Source organism: Sciurus carolinensis, chromosome 5, assembly GCF_902686445.1.
Source record: "Sciurus carolinensis chromosome 5, mSciCar1.2, whole genome shotgun sequence".
Taxonomy (NCBI): Eukaryota; Metazoa; Chordata; class Mammalia; order Rodentia; family Sciuridae; genus Sciurus; species Sciurus carolinensis.
In genome coordinates, this window is record NC_062217.1 from 31,294,425 (window position 1) to 31,316,273 (window position 21,849).

Sequence of the window (21,849 nt, forward strand, 5' to 3'; positions counted from 1 at the left end):
TGACAAATTAGAAAATTTTGTGGACTCCCCCTTTTCACATCAGTGCTTCTAAGCAGTCTATTATTTTATCCCCCTCCTTTTTATTTACCAATGCATTTGTCTTCATTCAGCCTCTTAGAGTTCTTACTTGAAGCTTTGCAGTGGTTTTCAGTTGTATATTTACCCCCATTTTGCCTAACTATCTACTTCAATGTTGCTGCCAGTTACTTTCCTAAACTATGGTAATGAGCATTTCATTCTTCTGATCAAAATTATTAAGTAGTATCATATTATGCAAAAAACCAAAAGCCTGGGTTTCTAAAGGTATTCTGTAAGCCTTTTTACAGTCTGATCTTTGTTTATTTTTAGTGCTATGTCTAAAGTTCCATCAACATCTAAGGCACACTTATTAAAATATCTAGAAGTTGTCAGTATCTTTCTGTACTTCAGGGAAAGTGTTTCTGTGTTCTCTGCCTTAGGCTATTAAGTATGAAAAAATTAAGGATCGAATCCATAAAATGTTATAAACCTTAACCAGATCATATCAAAATTGATGCTTAGAATGGTTTTTGTTGATATTAGTAAGTAGAAAATAGGATCTCAGTATAAACTCATTCATTGATTTATGATAATTATTCCAACATTAAGTTAAAATATATTATAATTTGTGGATTTAATAAACATAAGTTATATAATTGAAACTTCCCAAATCTTATTACAAATGCTGAAATAATATTCCTTGGGTGTGTCTTTCCTGACCATGTAATCCATAGTAGAATCTTAGGTTATCAGTTTATGCTGTCTTTCTCTTAGATACTGCATATAGTGATTTGTTTATATGCCTAATATATCCCTTTGACTAGAATATAAATTATAGGATAACGGGGCTTATGGTGGCCTGGGATCTGAAGTGCCTGGCATAATGTAAATGTAATTAAATGAAGAACACACATATACTTGTATTCTGCAATTTTTTTTTTTAATCATGACATGGTGCAAGAGGACTATCAGTATAGGTTGCAAGGGTTCTTCATTATGGATTTATTCTTTATGTGCCTCTTCTCTCATTTGTATTTGTGAGAAATGAGAGAAAGTGACTTGAGGAAATGATAGTGAGTGACCATCAATAGTCCTTCAAACATTTTCTTTTATTTTTTTGTGATAATGAGGAATGGAGCCCAGGGCCTTGCCCATGCTAGTCAGGTGCTGTACTCCTGAGCTACACCTTTAGCCCTTTTTATTTTGAGAAAGGTCTCACTAAGTCATCCAAGTTGACCTTGAACTTGCTGTCTTCCTGCCTCAGCATACTGAATATCTGGGATTACAGGCATGTGCTAACATATCTGACTTTCATACATTTCCTTATAGGGTGTTATTAAGGTTATGGTTGCATTTTAAATAATGATATCTAAACATTATGTATTGATATTTCAAATTATTTTTATTTAAGTGGTACATGATCAGCATTGTCCACATTTATAATCGATGGAGGAACAGTGAAATTCGGTGTTATGTCAATGGACAACTGGTATCTTATGGTGATATGGCTTGGCATGTCAACACAAATGATGTAAGTTCTTTTGTTTTTAATCTGTGTTTTAATATATTTGAGAGTATGGACTGTCAGTATAACAAGAATTAAAATAGTTTGATAGAGGTTTACTTTAAAAGTTTATTATTTTTATTGTCACTCATTAAGTCTTAAATATAGTATGTTGAAATTGCTAAAAGTTATAAATTTTTAAAAGAAACTACTTGGGCATGTTTTTAAGTATTTGAAATCAAAAAACATCAACGTATTCTATTCTTTCCAGAATCTCTAGCACTATAAAAATGTGTCTTACCACTTTTGAATATAGAAGGAAGACTTTAACAGAATAGATAACTTATAGTCACTGTTATTCTCCCTAAATGTTGTAGAGAGAAATAATGTGGGGAACAGCTATAAAAGAGTGTAGAGAAGAGAGAAACCAGATTGTCCATGATGATTTTAATGACAAGAGTTGAACAAGCCATGTGGATATTTAGGTACATATAGTTCAGAGGGAAGAGTAAGTACAAAGGCTTTACAGCAGAATTGGGAAGTTCAAAGAACAGTAACAGTTTGTATGGAGCAGAGGGAGAAAGGAACAGAATAGTGATAAGAAGTTAGGTATGTGATAGGGGGTCAAATCATGTAGGACCTCATAAGCAAACATAAGACCTGAGCTTTCCCATCTTACCCATTATAAAAATACTTGGAAGGTTTTCAGCATAAAAGTAATGCCTGCTTATAATTTTAAAAACATCAGTCTGGCTGCAATATTGGGAATACCTTGAAGGGAAATCACTATAAAAGAAAGAAGATCATTTAGATAAGTTATTGCAATAATAGCAAAGAGACAATAGTTTCATTAAGTATGTTAGCCCAGGAAGAGGTAACACAGCTGGATTCTCGATAAGAGATGTAGAGTTGAAACCTTAAGGGTATCTAGTATTTTTCTACTTTGGGCTTCTCCTTGTTTTCTTTCTAGCCTGTTACATCCAAAGTAAAATTTATTTGATGTCCAAAGCACCTGCAAGGCCAATAATATACAATACTTTCAACATACCTGGTTTTATAATGACTTGCTTTTTTATTTTTAGCAAAGTTCTCTTGTCAGTTTTATTTGCATCTCTTTTAACGTTCATCTCCTGTAGGGCAGGAATTATATTCTTTTATAGTCTCTTAAATAGCACTGTATGCATTATCCATAGTTTTTCTGATAGACATGTTGGGGGATGGCAGATTATACTCTCTGAGCCATATCTGAAATCTGATCTTAAGACTGTTTTTGTAAGGGTTTTCGCACTTAATTTTTTTTTTTTTTTTTTAGAAGACAGGAACAAACAAAAAACCAAAAAGAATATGCAACAAAAAGCACATGTGGATTGCAAAGCTTAAACCATTCATTGTGGTATCTGTGCCTTGACAGGAAAACTTTTTTTTTCTTCCCTATATTATAATTGAGGCATAGTTAGTGAATATTGAAGAGAATAATTGTATCAGAATTAAACAATACAGATTAAATTCTCCTTCCTATTTATTCTCTGGGGGAGGGGACAGTTTTTAATTTTTTTTTAAAATTATTAAGTGAAAGAAACTCCACTGGTCTCATTGCATGTCATTAGCTTATAGGACAGTATTAAAAAAGATTTAGGTTTTTGAATTATTTTTGATGGAACTTCAAGATATGGAGAAGCCTGAGCAGTAGCATATATCCACATACTTTAGTCACATCTTCAGTTTCCATACATTTAAATTATAGCTTGCATATTTAATGAGGCATTCTTATGTTTGTACTCTATTTATAATTTTGTCATTTTATTGAGGCACCAGAGGAATTCTATATGCATTTGTGTGTGTGTGTGTGTGTGTGTACACATATATAAAGGGAACAGATATCATGGTGTTTATTAGAATTAATGTGTGGAGTGTCCTGTGATAGTGAATGAAACTGAGAGTGGCTTATTTCACCCATCTGGATGATTAGGGTTTTAAATGTAGAGGTGGGAAGGGCATTCTTAAGCACGGCTCCTTAGGTGCTAAAGCCTCTAGATGTAGAGCACTGTACCCTCTACTTTAGGCAGCAGATTTAAGGAGTCCTTTTTTATTTTATTCTGTATAATGCCTGCTGAGGAGAATGCATGATTCTTTTCATGCTATTTTCATAATGTGGAAAAATAGAGAAATGTGTCCATAATGGAAAAGTGAAGTCAAATTTGAATCTAAATCATTTGACTGATTGTGTTTTCTCTAAAAATCTTTATTGACTTTTATTATTTAAATATTTCATAAAATCTTAATTGATGCTTTCTTCTGTTATTGTGATACTTTAAGATATTTGTGGTGACAAAGACAGGTGTCCTTAAATATTCTGTCCTTACAAAATAATAATTTTTTTTTTGACTTTTAAAAATAGAGCTATGACAAGTGCTTTCTTGGATCTTCAGAAACTGCTGATGCAAATAGGGTATTCTGTGGTCAGCTTGGTGCCGTGTATGTGTTCAGTGAAGCACTCAACCCAGCACAGATATTTGCAATTCATCAATTAGGACCTGGATATAAGGTAGGAATGACTATCTTATTATAAGTTGTGTGTAAAGTTTTAGTTGTAAAAATGTGACCTAACATAGTCAGTGAATATTGTTGAATTGTCTCTGTTCTTTGAAACTCAAGTTAGCTATTGTGATAGCTAACTTTTTTATTTTCCCTTCATGAATATTTTTACTTTTCATAATTTTGTAATGTTACAGGCATACCTTTTGTTACCAGTTCTGAAAAAGTAAATTTTATAAAACTTTCACTTAATAATATTTGAAATCTAAATTTTGAAAAATTTGTACTATATAACGGACATTTGAAATGACTTGTTAAGTTAGCAGTCACTTGGACAAAAGAGTTATAGAATTAGAAGGAAAATACTATAAAGTGTTGTATATCTGAAATTATTCAATTTCAGTGTCTACTGTTGCTTGTATTTTTGCAGTATGTGAGGAAGTCAGTAATGTATATGAGTATCCTAATTTTGTAATGCTAATTATTTATGATGACTCGTCATGTTCCTATTTTTTTAAATTTAGCTTTCAAAATGAACAGTTTAAGGCAAGATAGAGCATTCACATATATGAATTGGTTTTTAGTGTACAGCACACTTGGCTATAGGAAATTAATTATGTGTGGATTTTATTTAAATCACTTTGGGAATTATGACATCCCTAATTATTTGGAGTTGAGAGAGAATTATACATTATAAGTTGTAGTGTATATAATTTTTAAGGAGTACATGTCCTGTGCTGAAGTTCTATCATATGTTTAAACTTAGGGTTTAAATAATTAACAAGAAGATTGTATTATGGGAGAGGAGTACTCAGCAGTGAAATAGTCCCTATCTTGTCTTTGTATTTCTGACTTGATATTTCTGTTTTCATCATTATGCTGTTAGGTACATAAACAGCAGTATGAAATTATCCTTATTAAAAGTTCTGTTTCTAGTGATTTTAGTAACCAAAATAGTCCCAGTAATCCGGTTATTTTCATGTCAAAGTAATGTTACTGCACTACCCCTGCAAATAAATTTGTGGTAGTCTGGCTGTTCTTTCCTATATTGGTCCTATAATTTTGTTTGAATCCTTGTCCTGCCATGTGTTGACTATGCATGAAAATCAATTCATATTTTTGGTTAATATGCAGCCAGCCTTCCTTCCTGTTTCTTTGCCTTGTCCATAAAATATTTAGAGTAGCTTTTTTCAAACATTGATAGAATTATATTGAATAGAGTGACAAATAATGAAATATAAATAATGGTAAAAAGTCAAGAAATACAGATATGCAAAGTATAAATCCAATATTATTATTCTGGTTAAATTTCACAGTTAATTGGATGTTCTGCCCAGCAAGAAAGGAAAAGGATGAAATATAAGCTGTTGTATAAATCTGTTCAGAAAGGAGCAAACATTGTCCTGAACAGCTTTGCAAACTTTGTAATTTGTCATATGGCTCTTTCTTGTCATACTCTTCTGTAACAACAATGAGAATAAACAATTGTCCTGTGTCACCTTGTTCTACCCACAAGTATTTATGTGATATAGTCTGTTTCTAGTATCTTAACATAGAAAATAGAATACCTATGTCAAAGTTAGAAATTTTAAAGAAAATGTGTCTAATTATGGGCATTACTTAGAAAAGTGTTTTAAATTTTGAAAGTCTATTCTGTTTTGCATTTAGTATATGAATTTATGATAATATAATTGTTTTAATCTATTTTTTATGATAAAGTCCTATTAAGAGAAAAAGCATAAAACAACCTCCAAAATTAAAAATCATTTTGAAGGGTGGAAGGATGAGTGCCTAACGAACGGGTAGGTCTTCCTATCAATAACTACTTAGAAACTCTGGACAGAATACAGAAAACACCCACCTGGTGACTCTGAGGACTTTCTAAAAGCAGGCAGATTTTAGAAAGGAAGCAAAAAATGGAACAGGTGGTCAGTGTTGACTGAGTTTTGCAAGTTTTATTTTAACAGAAAAAGTTCCTTGTGTGGAACTTAGAGTAAGAAACACTGGGACAACCAAGAACTATTTGAAGATTGATTGGCAGCCTCAGAAAAGAGGCAGCCAGAAAAGGATCTGAATTTTAAACTTAAAAACTTCTATCTCATCTCTCTGACTGAGCCCTAGAACCATTTATAAGCATGGCAAACTGGTAAGAGATTGTAAATAAGGTTTAAAAACCAAACCAAGTTCTGAAACACCATACATAGGAGGTATGGCATTCTACAGTTGCATCTAATTAAATGAGAGTTCCCCCTAAAACAAACACATCAGTGCTTTTCAGAACAGTATAGTCTCTACAAAATGGTACTCACAGCATTCAGCATATGATCCAAAATCTCTGGAATGTGTGTCCTAAAAAGTGTCAGAAAAATGTGATTCATTCTCAGGGGTAAGGAAAATAAATACCAACTCTTAGGTAAAAGGTAAATTTACTTAAAATGAATTAAAAGGATATTACCAGCCATGAAATAAAATAAAATTGAAATTTTAGAATTCAAAAATATATCTGAAGTAAACAAAGCCTCTCTATGGGCCTGTTAACAGAATTGGTATAATAAAGAAATAAATGAATTTGAATATAGACTGATAAAGAAACATGAGAAGAGTGATTTTATATCTTTATAGATTGGGAGAAAAAAGGAACACACTATTGGAGATGTGTGAGACAATTTTGTAATGTCTAATATGCTAAGAATGAGGGAAAGGGATGTACATTTTTAGATTGAAAGAACTTCATACACTCAAAAAACAAAAACAAACAAAACAAAACTCAAAGAGAACTTTTTGGGCACATTGTACTAAAACTGTCAAAAGCTAAAGATAAGTGATAATCTTGAAAGTAGGCAGAGAAAAATTAGAAGTTGTTAGGGGAAAAATTGTACACTTCCCATGAGTTAATAGGGAAGTAAGTCATAGACATGGAACAAAATCTTCTAAGTTCTAAAACAAAAAATACTTGTCAAACCAGAATTCTTCATCCAGTGAAAATATCTTTCAGGTCTGGTAAAGGAGAATGAAGGGTCTTTTTTGCTACCAGGACCACTTCACTGATTAAAGAAGAAACTTAGATTGTAAGAAAGAAAAAAAAATGATGAAATGATGAGCATTAGAAATTATAAGCATGTGGATAAAAGTAAAAATAAAATACTCTTAATTTCTTTAAAATACATACTAAAATTATTACAATGTAATACATAGGATAAGTAACAACATTGCAGGGAGCAGGTATAAATTGATCTGTGTGGTTGAGAAGTATGCATGTTTTATAGTATCTGGAGATCTAATAATGTTGATTACAACTTAGAAGCCACAGTGAAATTAATAAAAGCCAAAAATATTTTTTTATTTTCTTGAACGTCAGGTAAATTAATACTCAGTATTTTCTCACAGCATATGTTGTAGACTTTTGTTTCAAATCACAGGTAGTGTATGTTCAATCAAAATGAAAAACAAAATAAATATATATTAGCTCTAACGGAGATAAGGTTAAACTATGAATAAGAAGCACTTATTGATTTGTCCACTCATTATTTTAGTAAGTATTTATTGTTAGCATTTTTAATTAAATTTGGACACCTTGTAGGTGCTAGAGATGCAATAATGAACAAAAATTCCTGTCTTGATTGAGGAGAAGTAGGGAGAACAAAAAAAAGAAAAAAGATAATCATAGTATTCTGTGTAGCGATCAGTTTTATGGGGATAACACAGCAAGCAAAAAAGAAGGAAAGTGGTAGATTGCAGTTTTAAATAGTGATTAGTTGAGGTCTCTCTGCAGACCTTAAGGAGGTGATATTGATGATACCAGTGGGTAACTGGGGGAACTGCTTTCCAGGTAAATGAGAGGGCAAAAGTTTAAGCCAATAGTGCAAGTTTGCTTGGCAAATTAGAGAACTCTGTGACTGTTTTCTTGTGTCTTAGAAAGTAAAGAGGAGAGCACTATGAGATGAATTCAGAAAGCAACTGAAAGCTTGTAGGTGATTCTTAGAACTTTGATTTTTCTCCTGAATAAGAGGGAAAGCCCCTGGATAGTCTTGAATATCTTGGCCTGATATCTAAAGGATCACTCTAGCTGCTATGTTAAGTAGCAGACAAATGTAGAAACAAGGAGATTAGATATGAGACTATTGCATCTATTTAGGTGAAATATGATAATAGTTTAGACAAGGGAGGCAGAGGAGGAAGTTACTGGGACTTGATTGGATTCTTGAAAGCATGCCTGAAGTAAGACCCTTAAGAGATTAGCTTTTGGATGTGTTTTGGAGGTAGAAATAGTAGGATTTTTCTGTCACTGTGAATATGTGGGATAAGGGAGCAAGAGAGGATTTGGAAGGGTAAGTGACCCCATGAATTGTAACCTGAGCAACAGAACTGATGGAATTATCTTTGATGAGATAGGGAAGACTTGGAATAAATAAATTTTAGGGAGAAAGATAAAGAGTTTGATTTCAGACATAGTTGTTTGAGTTGTTCATTAAATGTCTAAATGGAGAAGTGAAATAAGTCTAGAGTTCTTGGAAAAAATATAGATTAGAGATAGAAATTTAGCATTGGCAAAATAATACAGATGATGTAAAACCATGAGACTGGAGTTCAGTAACAAGGAATTGAGTTCAGAGGCAGAAGATGCCTGGGAAATGAGTTCCCGACGAAGGCAGCATTTGGATGTTGAGTGATGGAGTGCTTTTTGAGAAGGGTAGCAAGGGAATAGGAGAAACAAAAGCAACAATGGGAGAATGTCATTTTAACTTGACCGCCTTTAAGGTAAATCTGTCCCCTTTATTCCACATTGAGGATACTGTTTTGTTGAGTATACAGAGAATGATAACATAGAAAATCAAATAATTATATGTACAACAGTCTCAGAATAAGAATATCAACACGATACTAGCCTTTTATTACAATTACTGAATAAAAAATAAGTTAGTTGGTTTTTGCATATGCTCTCTTCATTCTCCCTCTTGCCATTTTTTTTTTTAATATTATTTATGGAATGTTATGGGCCAAATTATGTTCCCCAAAGTTCACATGTTGAAATTTAATCCCCAGTAGCTCAGAATGTGACTCTTTTTGGTGGCAGGATCTTTAAAGGGGTAATTAAAGTTAAGTGCGATCATGAAGGTGTATCCTAATCTACTCTAACTGGTGCTGAATGAGAAGAGAAAATTAAGTCATAGTCAGGCATAGAAGGTGCAGGGAGGAGAAGACTGATAGGCCATCTGCAAGACAAGGGGAGAGGCTTTAGAAGAAACCAGTCTTGCTGACTGTGAGAGAATCTCAGACTTACAGACTCCAGAACTAATAAATGTGGAAATAAATATGTGTTTTTATACCATCTAGACTTAGGTACTTTGTTGTGGTAGCTCCAGCACACTAATATAAGTTACATTACACTGGGAGTACACCTAGCTATTAATCATGCTCTCTTCTCTTAACTCTTGATTTAGTCATAGTTCATATAAGTACATATATGTCTAATATATATCACATTCTGTTTATTGTTATGAACGGTCTTAAACTCATTATGTAAGATTTCTCAGGAAAGACTCATGAGGATGATATTTTTCAATACTAGTATATAAGTACATAGTATATACTAGTATATACTTTATACTTGAAAGGCATTTTACTTGGATATAAAATCCTTGATTTTTCCTTTTTTCTTTTGTCTTAAGTATGTTACCGATTATTTTCTGACATGAGGTATTGGTGTTGAAAAATCTGTTGGTAATCTAATACTCTATTATATAGCACTGACTTTCTTTTATATGTTCAAGGGATTTTCTTTTTCTTTTTTTCTTTTTTACAGACTGCATTTTGATTCATTGTACACAAATGGGTTACATCATTTTGTTTCTGTGGTTGTGCATGATGTAGATTCATACCATTTGTGTAACCATACATGTACATAGGGTAATGATGTCTGTCTCATTCCATGATGGATTTTCTTTTTCTTTAGTAGCTATTTTGGCAGATAAGTCTTGGTATTCATTATTCTGAGTTAATTTATCAGGTATGTGGCATGCACTTTTATTTGTAATTTTGCATTTATTTATATTTCAATAATTTTTTTTAGTTTTAATTTTTTTCTTTAGAGACCTGACTGTACGTTTGATCTACTTTGCTTATTTTTATTACTTGTCACTTTAAAAAATCTTTGTCTCCATTTATATCTTTCATTTCAAAATATAAAACTAAAAATTTACAGATAAGTTAGAAGTAGAAGATTAAGCATTTTTTTTCACTCTGAACCATTTAAAAGTAAGTGCTGACATGACGTCCCATTGTCACATTGCCGCTTGCTGCCTGCCGCTGACGAGCGGGACAAAGGACACATACGCTGACGAGCGGGACAAAGGACACATACTCTTCAGAAGTTCGTGAAGCAGCTTCCGCTTTATTCAGATAACACCCTCAATATATAAGCAGTCTCATGCATATGCAATTGTAACCAAATATGTCCATCCAATCCTATTAAAGGTCAAGCGATCACGAGCTCAAGCATACATGTAAGATATATCTGTCCACGTGCTAGGCGGCTGAAGTAATTATCATACAGCCAATGGTAAAGCCTTCCTGTTTTTCTCAAGGCTCTCAAGGCGCATTCAGCACGCCATTTGACTCTCTGCCAGTCGCCGTCTTTGGATGCATGAGGCGTAACCCTGGGCCCCGGGTCTCGCCCGCCACATCACATAAAGTCAGGAGGTTAACCATAGATACATTAGTACATCTAATTTTCATTTATAGTGAGATGATCCAGTTGATTGTATTTATGTTATAACTTATCTTTAGTGTGCTCAATAGAAGTTTCTCTATCTTTCCTTCATTTGTTATATGTATATGCAAGCCAAGGCAAGTTGTGGCATACTTTTCTGGTTACCTCCCACACTCTTAACCCTTCCTCAGCTTTAGCTCCTGGCATTGGGCCAGGCTCTCAGACTGATACCCTCCTCATTTTTCTGCTGCCCCAGTCTTTTTTATCTTCTGCTGGACAGTCCTCATATCCAGATGCTGCCTTCTCCCAAAACTCTGATACCCCATTACAGCTAACTCTCCTAGACAGGTATTGTCCTTAGTTTGCTGCTGGTCTTGCCATTCATTGCTTGGTTCCCTTCCTTGCTGGATGTATTGCTTATCTTCCACAGAATATATGCCAGCCAACCCTCCTAGAGCATGCCATCCCGCTGGGCTCCAACATAACTAAGGTACACTCCAAATGAACTTTTTCCAAACCCTACTCTAGATCAAGCTTCCTGCTCTGAATGCCCTCTTGGGGAGATTCCCTTCTCACCTGATCAGGCTTCTACCCTACTCCTATATAAGGAGTAAGGAGTAAGGTACCTTTCATTCCTTTCATATACTTAGAACTTTATGCCAGATGACAACTTCCCTGATCCTTGTCCTGTCAGGTGGATGCCTTGTGATTTTCTTGGAATTCTGTCATCCTAAACTAGGTAAGTTTTCTAGGAATGCTGGATGGCTTTCTGTTTGCTTTTGCTATGACATCCTGTAGCAAATTGCTGTTTCCGCACATTTCCTCACACCAGTGTGATTATTCTTAATATCTGACTCATCTTTGACACCCCAGGCTAAGGAACTCTTTCTTTGTGGATGCCGTTGACTTGGGCCTTATCTCCCTTTTGCAGGGATTCCTTTCTGGTTCCATTTAGACTGGTTTCCATGCCTGACTAGCCTTGTGGTGGGCCTCCCTCTCCACCATTCTGAGTTTCCATACCATGTGGCTTTTCTGTGTGGATATAGTCTTCACTCAGCTCAGGAGTCAACAATCCTATCCAGTCATTGGGCCACTGCAACTTCTTCCCACTACCCTTATGTTTGGGTTCTTACTTGATTATTCCTACCAGGTAGCTTTGTGAATGTTTGGAAAGGGAGGAGGAATAGAGAGAAGAAAAGAGCTTCATTTATTTGTTTAAAAACAATTTTTAGCAGGTTTATTGAAGTAGTCCACATGTATAAAATTCATCCATTTAAAGTGGACAACCCCCTAAATAGCTGGATTTTAATAGAGACTTTGTCTAATCTGTAGATTAATTTGTGGTAATATTACTATCTTAACCATATGAAGTCTTTCAGTTCATATATATGGATGTCTTTACTGGATCTTCATAATTTTTTATAGATGCTTTGTACTTTTGGTTATATAAGTCTTGGACTTGTTTAGTTAAATTTGTTCCTTAGTATCTTCTTATTTTTGGTGCTGCTGTAAATGGAATTTTAAAGAAATTTCATGTTTGGAGTTTTTGGGTTTTTTTCGTGCGAGGATATAGAAATGCAGTTGATTTTTAAACTTTTTTAAAAGTTCAAATTATTTTTGTGGTACTGAGGAATGAACACAGTGGTGTTCTGCCACTGGAGCTAAATCCTCAGCTCTTTTTATTTTCAGTTTTGAGACAGGGTCTCATTAAGTTGCTCAGACAGACTATGAACTTGCAGTCCTCTTGCCTCAGCCTCTTGAGTAGCTGGGATTACAGATGTGTGCCACTGTACCCAGCTATTTTTATTTTTTACTTAAAAATTTATTTTTTTATTAGTTGTTGATGAACCTTTATTTATTTATTTGTATGCAGTGCTGAGAATCGAACCCAGTGCCTCACACATGCTAGGGAAGTGCTCTACCACTGAGCCGCAACCCCAGCCCTTATTTTTACTTTTCAAAAAACTTTTTGTAATTGATACATGAAAATATAAAAAGTACACATATTAATGCAATACCTTGTAATTTTTGATACATTTATACATTATAAAATATTTAAATCAGGATAAACATTTATTTTCCTGAAAATTTATCATTTCTTTATGCTAAAAACTTTCCAAATCCTTTCTTCTACCTTTTTGAAATGTGCAGTACATTATCGTTATCAATCAGTCACCATGCTGTGCAATAGCACACCGAGCTTCTTGCTCATAACAGTATTCATCAGTCTTTCCTCAGCCTTATCTGTGAGTCAGGTAGCCACTGAGGGTCTTGTTTTGTTTTCCTGATACATGAGAGAGGACTTCTATAGTTGAATTTGTATCTGTTATTTTACTCTTTATTAACTATATAGCTCTTCTTTTTATTCCTTTACTGGTTCTTTATTACTTTGTTTTATCGTAAATGAATATTTTTAAATGTAGCATTTTCATTTTTTTGGTTATTTTTTCCCAATCTTTTTTCTTCTTTTCACTCATTAGTGATTACTTCGGGGCTTACCAAATATATATTAGTATCAGAATCAGCTTCATATTTATATTAACTTAATTTCAGCAAAATATACAAATGTAGTTTTGTTATGTTTTTTCTCTTTTTGCTATTCTTGTTGTATGTATTATATCTGTAGATGTTAGAAACCCAACATTACATTATTGTAATTATTTCTTTATATAATTGTATGTATTTTAGAGAAAGTGAGAGATTTAAAAAATATAGCAAATATGTGTGTATAGACTTGTTTATATTGAGATTCTTAAGTTATCATTTGTGGATCTCTTCATTTGTGACCTGGAGTCATTTCCTTAGCTCAGTACTTCGTTACCTCTCACCTCCTTTGTGTTGTTTTTAGCAGCTATATTGTATTTCTCTAAGTTTTGGATCTAAACATATACACATATCATTTTATACAGACACTTTGAAATTAGTTAAAAAATGAAGGAGAAAAAATTTGTTTTTGTGCCTTCTTTTATAATTGCGTAATTACCTTTGTGAATGTTGTTTTTCATGTGATTTCAAATTACCTGTGGTCACTTGCTTTCAGCAAGAAGGAATCCTTTGTTATTTCTTTTAAGGTGAGCTAGCAACAGATTATTTCAAATTTTGTTTATTTAGGAATATATTTATTTTGCTTTTAAATTTGAAAGATAGCTTTTCTGAATCTATCCTTGGTTGAATTTTTTCTTTGAGCACTTTGAATGTTGTGTGTTGCCATGTTCTGCCTTCTATATTTTTTGGATAAAAAGCTTGCTGTTGAGCTTATTGGTGTTCTCTTGAAAGAGTCATTTTTCTCATGCTGCTTTTAAGATTTGCCTCTTTTTGGTTTACTTTAGTGTGCTTTTTGAAAAATTCTCTTTTTCTTCCGTGTTTGAAGGAACTACCAACTAGGCTGCAAGGTAGAATGTTCTCGGTGTGAAAATAGTAAATTATAGATACATATTTTTTCATGAGTATCAGAAAGTTCACTTTTTCTCTTTTTTTTTTAGTGTGTTTTTGTAATTTGATTTTTAAGGAATATGTCTATTTTATTTATATGATTTTAATTTTTTTAAGTTTGTTGAAAATTGTTTTATGAACCCAAATATTTACCTTTTGCTAGTTGTTCCATATGCTCTTGAAAATAATGTATATTGTGTGCTTGTTACATAAAATGTTCTATAGTAAGGTGTTAGGCAGCATTACATACTACTCCTATATGTGTAATTAGTACAAAATATATCTGTACTGTCCTTTTCTTTTTAAATAATTGGAATATCTTCTTTGAAATTGAATTTTCATACCATACAATCCACTTATATAAATATTAGTTTTGGTAAACTTACAAGAGTTATGCACACATTGCTGCATTGTAATTTTAGAACATTTTATTCACTGCAGAAAGATCCTTCATGTGCATTTGCAATCACTCCTCATTCTTATCCCTCTCTTGTTCATTCAATTTTATGTAACAATTGTTCTAAAGAAAATAATATAATGAATATGGAGATATACCTACGTGTGTCCTGTCGTACCTTATGTATAATTTTAAAAGCTTAGAAATAACCTAAATATCACAAATATGAAAATAATAGAAAATTTTTACATTTATCTGATGGACTATGTTTAAAGTGTATCTTCAAATTTCATTATAAATTTTTTAAATCTAAAAACAACTCTACAACTCTACAAACTAAAGGAGGGCATTATGGCCATTGTATCATGGACTCAAACAAATTAATATAACTTTGTTTCTAAATGATAATAAGTTTTATTAGACATTTGACATTTCCCTTGGGAGATCTTAGAGCTTCAAGACAATATATTAAAACCTCATAATTCTAGTATAAGCAGTCTGAACAAAATGAAAACAAAGATATCTTTTGAAATAATGAAATATACAAGCATTTCAGCATTTATAGAAAAAAACTACATAGAAAATATCTAATTACAGTGTTTTTCAACCCATTTTGCATTATTTTATTTAAATAACTATTTTTAGAAAGCAGTTATGTGTCATTCTTAAAAACTACCTTCTACATTAGAAAAAAAAGGTGGGGTGTCAAATAGTTCAAATTGTTTTTAAACACTAGTAACCTGGAGTCAAAGAACAGTGATATCTGTAAAGTTTTATAGGAGTTATGTCTGCAGATATAAAGCAAAATATTTTTCACCTAAATTTATTTATAAAAATATATTCTTACTTATTAATAGAAGATGTTCAGTTATTTGATTCAAATTATTTTATTACTTGGAAGAGTGGGAAAAAGAACATTTTAATTTTCATCTTCATAATTAATGGTTGCTCTTTTTTTCAAGTCAATCAGTTGTTTTTAATTGTAGTCAAAAAAGGTAAAGGGCCCAACCTCTAAATAAATTAAAAAAAAAAAAATTCCAACAGACAAAGATTAAAAAGCAGTAAGTTTTAGCAATAGTAGGAAACAAGAATTTTATTAATTTAATTCAGAGGAAGACTAAAATCAAGAAAAATGAAATAGGATAGTATATTTTAATCTTAAGAGTTAGGATTGGGAAATTTTATTCTAAACTTTGAATTTTCCCTTAATAAGGAAAAGTAGTTTAAAAATGATTGGAGAAAAAAATCAAAATGATTCCATTAGAATGAATTTTCTCATGCAGTTTTATCATTCTGAGAACATTTATTAGAGCATGCCTATGTTCTGAGGACTGTCGCAACCATGATACAAGTCTGTAAATTACCTTTAAGGAGCTTATACCCACATAAAGGAGAAGGATGTAGGAAAAACTTAAGAAGTAAAGTTGATTGAACTTCTAATCATGATATAATCCGTGAACATTAATTCCATGAGATTGTGGAGAAGGATTGTCATTGCAGGAACCAGGAAATGCTTCATGGAGAAGTTAATTTTAAATCTAGGTTCAGAATGATGTTTATTTTGTAAGTCTTCCAGATTAATTGATTTATTTTGTTTTCTCCATTGGGTAAGGTTCTGCTTCTTTCTATTACCTCTCGAATTCATACAACTGACAATGCTGCAGTTTTATTATTATTGATTCATTGGTACCCTTTAATTGATTTTTTTTCCTCTAGGTGGATGATAACTAGAATTTGCAAAAAACAAAGTTCTAAAAAAATGGTATTCAATTACACATTTTCTTAAACTTTCCTCCTCTTCCTCCTTTCTTCTTTCTTCTTCTTCTTTTTTTTTTTTTTTTTTTGTGGTACTAGGGATTGAACCAAGGGGTGCTTTACCACTGAATTATGTCCTCAGTCCTTTTAATTTATTTATTTTTGAGACAGGATCTCTCTGAGTTACTGAGGCTAACCTTGAACTTGCAATCCTTCTGTCAGCCTTCTGAATTGCCGGGATTGCAGGCAAATGGGGCTTGTATAGTTAATTGTACAAATTCTCAGCCTGACTTCTGATTCTGGCCATAGTGGAGTTTTGGGTACTGGCTGTGTCCTACCCCCACCATTATAAATAATTTTAAAGCTTGGAAAATACATAAAACATCTCTTTTGAGAGATTCGTCAAAATAACCTCTCAGGGTCTGAGATCCCTGAGAGCAAGAAAACATTTAAGATGAACCCCATATACATTTTGGCTCTCTGTCTCGGTCCAGTATTTTCATTGAGGTCCAAAGTGTTTTATATCTAGCATAGCAAGGTGGTCTTGCTGAACAGAGGAAGTTGAGGTGAGAAGTCAGGCTACTAAAGCAGTTGAAACTTGTAGAGCAGAGTATGGTGGAGAAGTGAGGTGTTGGGGTTGAATGTCTTTGTGATGGTTCTTGGCCAAGGGACTGAGCCTCATACATGCAGTGTGAAACTTCATAAGCCCTATGAGAAACATGTATTACCAGTAGTAGAAGAGAGATTCCAGTCACTGCAGAGTTGTTCGGGACTTAGAATTTCAGATCATTGATAGTAGGTTTATGTTCACATCTACAGGTACTCTGTAATTATTGAAAAATGAATGGTAGTAACTGGACAAAAATTATGGGATTTTCCTTCCTACTATATGTAATTAATGCACATTTTTCTAATTAAGTCATCTTTGTAAGTTATATCCTTTATCTTTATATAATTTGGGTTGATTTTGCAATTTAATTTTTATAATTTCTAAATAACTAACATACCTATTCTTGCATGGAACTGCTTGCATGTTCAAAAATCTTTAAGTTAAAAAAAATAGTTCCATGGAAATTTTTTTTTTTTTTTTTTTTTTTTTACTTTGGATTCATGGTACACAAGTGGGGTACAACTGTTGTTTCTCTGGTTGTACATGAAGTAGAGTTACACCATTTGTGTAATCATACATGTACATAGGGTAATGATGTTTGTCTCATTCTGTTATTTTTCCTCTCCTACTCCCTCCCCACCCCTCTTTTTCCTCTATACAATCCATCCTTCCTCCATTCTTGCCTCCCTCCCATCTCTCGTTATGTATCATCATCTGCTTATCAGAGAGATCATTCGACCTTTGGTTTTTTGGGTTTGGCTTATCTCATCCATTTACCTGCAAATGTCATAGTTTTATTCTTCTTTATAACTGAGTAATATTCCATTGTGTATATATACCACAGTTTCTTTATCCATTCTTCTATTGAAGGGTATCTGGGTTGGTTCCACAATCTAGCTATTGTGAATTGAGCAGCTATGAACATCGATGTGATTGCATCACTGTAATATGCTGATTTTAAGTCCTTTGGGTATAGGCCAAGGAGTGGGATAGCTGGGTCAAATGGTGGTTCCTTTCCAAGTTTTCTGAGGAATCTCCATACTGCTTTCCAGAGTGGCTGCACTAATTTGCCACCCTACCAGCAATGTATGAGTGTACCTTTTTCCCCATATCCTTGCCAACACCTATTGTTGCTTGTATTCTTGATAATAGCCATTCTAATTTGGGTGAGATGAAATCTTAGGGTAGTTTTGATTTGCATTTCTGTTATTACTAGAGGTGTTGAACATTTTTTCATATCTATTGATTGTGTGTAGAGCTTCCTCTGTGAAGTATCTGCTCATTTCTTTAGCCCATTTATTGATGGTGTTATTTGTATTCTTGGTGTAAAGTTTTTGGAGTTCTTTATAGATTCTGGAGATTAGTGCTCTCTCTGAAGTGTGTGTGGCAAAGATTTTCTCCCACTCTGTAGGCGCTCTCTTCATATTGTTGATTGATTCCTTTACTGAGAAAAAACTTTTTAGTTTGAATCTATCCCAATATTTGATTCCTGCTTTTATTTCTTGTGCTTTGGGAGTCATGTTAAGGAAGTCTGGTCCTCAGCCAACATTAAGAAGATTTGGACCTACTTTTTCTTCTGTTACGTGCATAGTCTTGTCTAATTCCTAGGTCCTTGATCCATTTTGAGTTGAGTTTTGTGCAGGGTTAGAGATGGGGGTTTAGTTTCATTTTGCTGCATATGGATTTCCAGTTTTTTCCAGCAGCATTTGTTGAAGAGGCTGTCTTTTCTCCATTGTATGTTTTTGGCACCTTTGTCTCTTGATATGTCTTTGCTTAGTTAAATAGTGGCATTATGTTAAATTGTTTTTCTTGGATATGTGTATCAGTAATGTGTTTATTTTGTTTAATATTTGAAATATTGCAGTGATGATAGGGTAAGTTCTTGGCACATTTGCTAATCTGATATATGCCATTATGTTAACTTCTTCAGATTTTATTAATCATTTTTCACTGTGTTGAAGTAATGACTTCATTTCATGCACTGAAATTTCCTATGCTAATCTTTTGTCATTTATTGTCATGCTTGTGACTGTAATCTTTATTCCCTCTACATTCTTGCTTGTTAAAGAGTGGTAATGATGATTGCAGGGCATGGAATTCAATAAAATTCAAAATATATTGAATATTTATTATATTCAAGGAAATATTCTAAGCTTTAGGGATTAAAATGATTAAGCTTATACTCTCTTTATGAGAGTATAATTACAACACTAAATATTTATAATTACAAGTTGATATGTGCATCCAGAAAGGAAATATAATGCAAATACTATTAAAATTTTGTGCAAGGATGATTAATTTCAGCCACAGAGGATTTAGGAAATCTTCATAGAGAAGGAGGTTTTTTAGGGTTCTTTGAAAATAGATAAGGTGAACAAGAGGTGTTGATAGTATTTGAGATGGAGGACCTGATTGAAAGGATAGACGTAGTGGAGTGTAAAATATGTGTATGGATTGACCAAGGATAGGCATGGTTTGATGGTAGAACATAAAGTAGGGATATTGATGTATAGTGAAATGTGAGGATCATTATAGTTTGAACTAAGTTGTCAGAGGCTTTGAATATCAAAGTAATGAATTTGGATTTTATTTTCCAGTCAAGTGGAATGATCAAACAGTTTGCAGGAGGAGAGTGAACTGATTGTATTATGTTTTTTTCTAGATTGGTTTAGATTTGCAGATCTTAGGATCTGAATTTTTTTTGTAATGACTCAAGGTGGATTATTTATTGTTATTTTTGAAGGAAAGGATGATGCACAATCCAAAAATAGCTCCAGTCTCTTAATTATATATCAGGAAATATGATTCATTAAATACTGGAATGTCATTACCATGTTATGTCAGCAACACTTACAGTGTTATGGGGAGAGTAATAGGTATTGCCATATATGCAGAGTTTTTATGTAAGTCCAACAGATAAATGAGTGTGTTGTTAACTTTAGTGAGTTTTCTAGAGATAAGTATTACAAAGGAAAATGCTTCTGCTCTTGTAGCAGTTGATTGTAGTAGTCATGTTGAGATAAGCAATATTCTGGCACATTTTCTCTTATTTACAGTAAGTAATTCATTCTAATTTAGGTGATTAGGGTTCTACTTAATGAGGCTTTATCTCATTAGCAACCATCTCACAGATATCAGAATGTCCACTACCATAATGCAGAATGCCAGTACCTACAGTTTAGAGTAAATGTTCTATGAACAACATTTATGAAAAAATTTTTAACATATTGTTATCAAATATAAAAGGATGCCACAATAATTGCAGGTGCCATTTTAGGGTGCTTTTAAAGAACCAGATATAGTTCAAGATGTTTGTATTACTTTATGTATAGGTGTGGTTTCGAAGCTCAGCTTGTAGCTTTTCATAATGTAGAACTAACAGGATGGTATATATTTTTAACAGATGCAGTCCTTGCAAAGCCTGGTTGAGTTGTGGAGCAGGGTAACAGACAAAAAAGTGAAAGAAAACCAAAAATATCATGACTTGCCTGATGTTTATTATTTCCCTGAACTAGGATGGTGAGTCAGATTAGAAATCTGAAAGGTATGAGAAATTTAAGAAATAAAGACAAGACATGAAAATAAGTGAAAAATGGGGGCACAGTGGAATGATCCAACTCTAATGGGGACTGAATCTAACAACGAAATGGGCCTGTGCGCTTTATTTAAAGGGGTAGGAACACCAGTGGGATTCAGTGTGAAGAACGAACAGGATGAGGATGGCAAAACCAAGTCGTTTGGGGCTTAGCAAGTTATACCTGCCTCCTCTACTAGGCCTGTCTGAGTCATTGGGCACTGTGGCAGCACAAACTGGGCAGCCTGCAGTTGGTGGGACTTCAGCAGAAGTTCTCAGAAGAGCAACGCACCTGCCTTGAGATGGCTCAGACAAACCCATAATGCATTCTTGGCCGTTACCAAAAGGAATCGTTGAGAGGTTAAAAGAAAGTTTAAAAGTGTTTGGTTTTCTGCTGGAGACTCTGAGGGATCTTGGTTTACCTAGGTTTTCTCAGCTACACTCTGCAGTAGCTTTAGTCCTTCCTTTCTCTTTACATCTTCTGTGGAGATAAAATTTCTGGACTACTCTTCTGTCTTCACACTAGTTTTTTTTCTCCACTCTTTTGGTACTTTGTTGCCATCCTTTTTTTTTTTTTTTTTTTTAATAGGAAAGAATCCTTCCTCTAAGAAAGAAGAGTGAGAGAAAAATTCTGGAAATTTCCAAATTCTCCTGGTAGTATAGACTTACGGGAATTTTGTCAATATTATTGTATTAGTTATTTTCTCCATATATTTAAAGTATACTTATATGCACATAGAACAAAAGAGTAGAAAGATTTTTCAGTATTCTAATATCTGTTATCTCTGCACTATAGAATTTATTTAAAACATATTTTTATTTAAAAAAACGTTTCCAGATACACTGTAATTGGTATGAGCTCATTGTTTTTACGATCTTGCAAAAAGTTCAGCTTGTGTTACTGTATAATGATCTATTTGTATCCCTGAGGATCAAAAAACATTGGGATAGATTAAGTGTTAATGCATATACAAGCTGGCAAGAATCTCCGGATGCCAGAAATCACAAGAAAGTATGGGTGCAGCTGAATCTACTGAATATTATTAACTCATTTCAGCCTCTTTCTACTGAATACATCTGGTAGCCATTGGCAGCCTTAAACGTCTTGAGGTTTATGTGTGATGTAGAAGGCACTGGAACCAGATTTAAGGAAAATGGGAAGTCAGATTGAGACCCCTGCAAAGACCTTGACTCTGAAAGAAAACACCCTTTGTGACAATCTAAGGAGAAAATGTTAATTTCTATTGGACTAGTAAGATTTTTCTGTCATGTTTGGCTTTAAGTAGAGAAAGGGGAAAATATCAATCCTAAGAAT

The 21,849-nt window shown here is 33.3% G+C and overlaps 1 protein-coding gene across 7 annotated transcripts in view; it reads left to right on the forward strand.

Moving 5' to 3' along the window:
* The window catches only part of Nbea (neurobeachin), a 628,163-nt gene that overhangs the window by 97,108 nt on the left and 509,206 nt on the right, over positions 1-21,849 (forward strand). For all 7 annotated transcript variants that reach the window (XM_047553976.1, XM_047553978.1, XM_047553977.1 and 4 more), the window contains exons 7-8: positions 1,430-1,549; positions 3,921-4,067. In XM_047553976.1, coding sequence (XP_047409932.1) covers positions 1,430-1,549; positions 3,921-4,067 — 267 coding nt within the window. The remainder of the gene's footprint in view (positions 1-1,429; positions 1,550-3,920; positions 4,068-21,849) is intronic.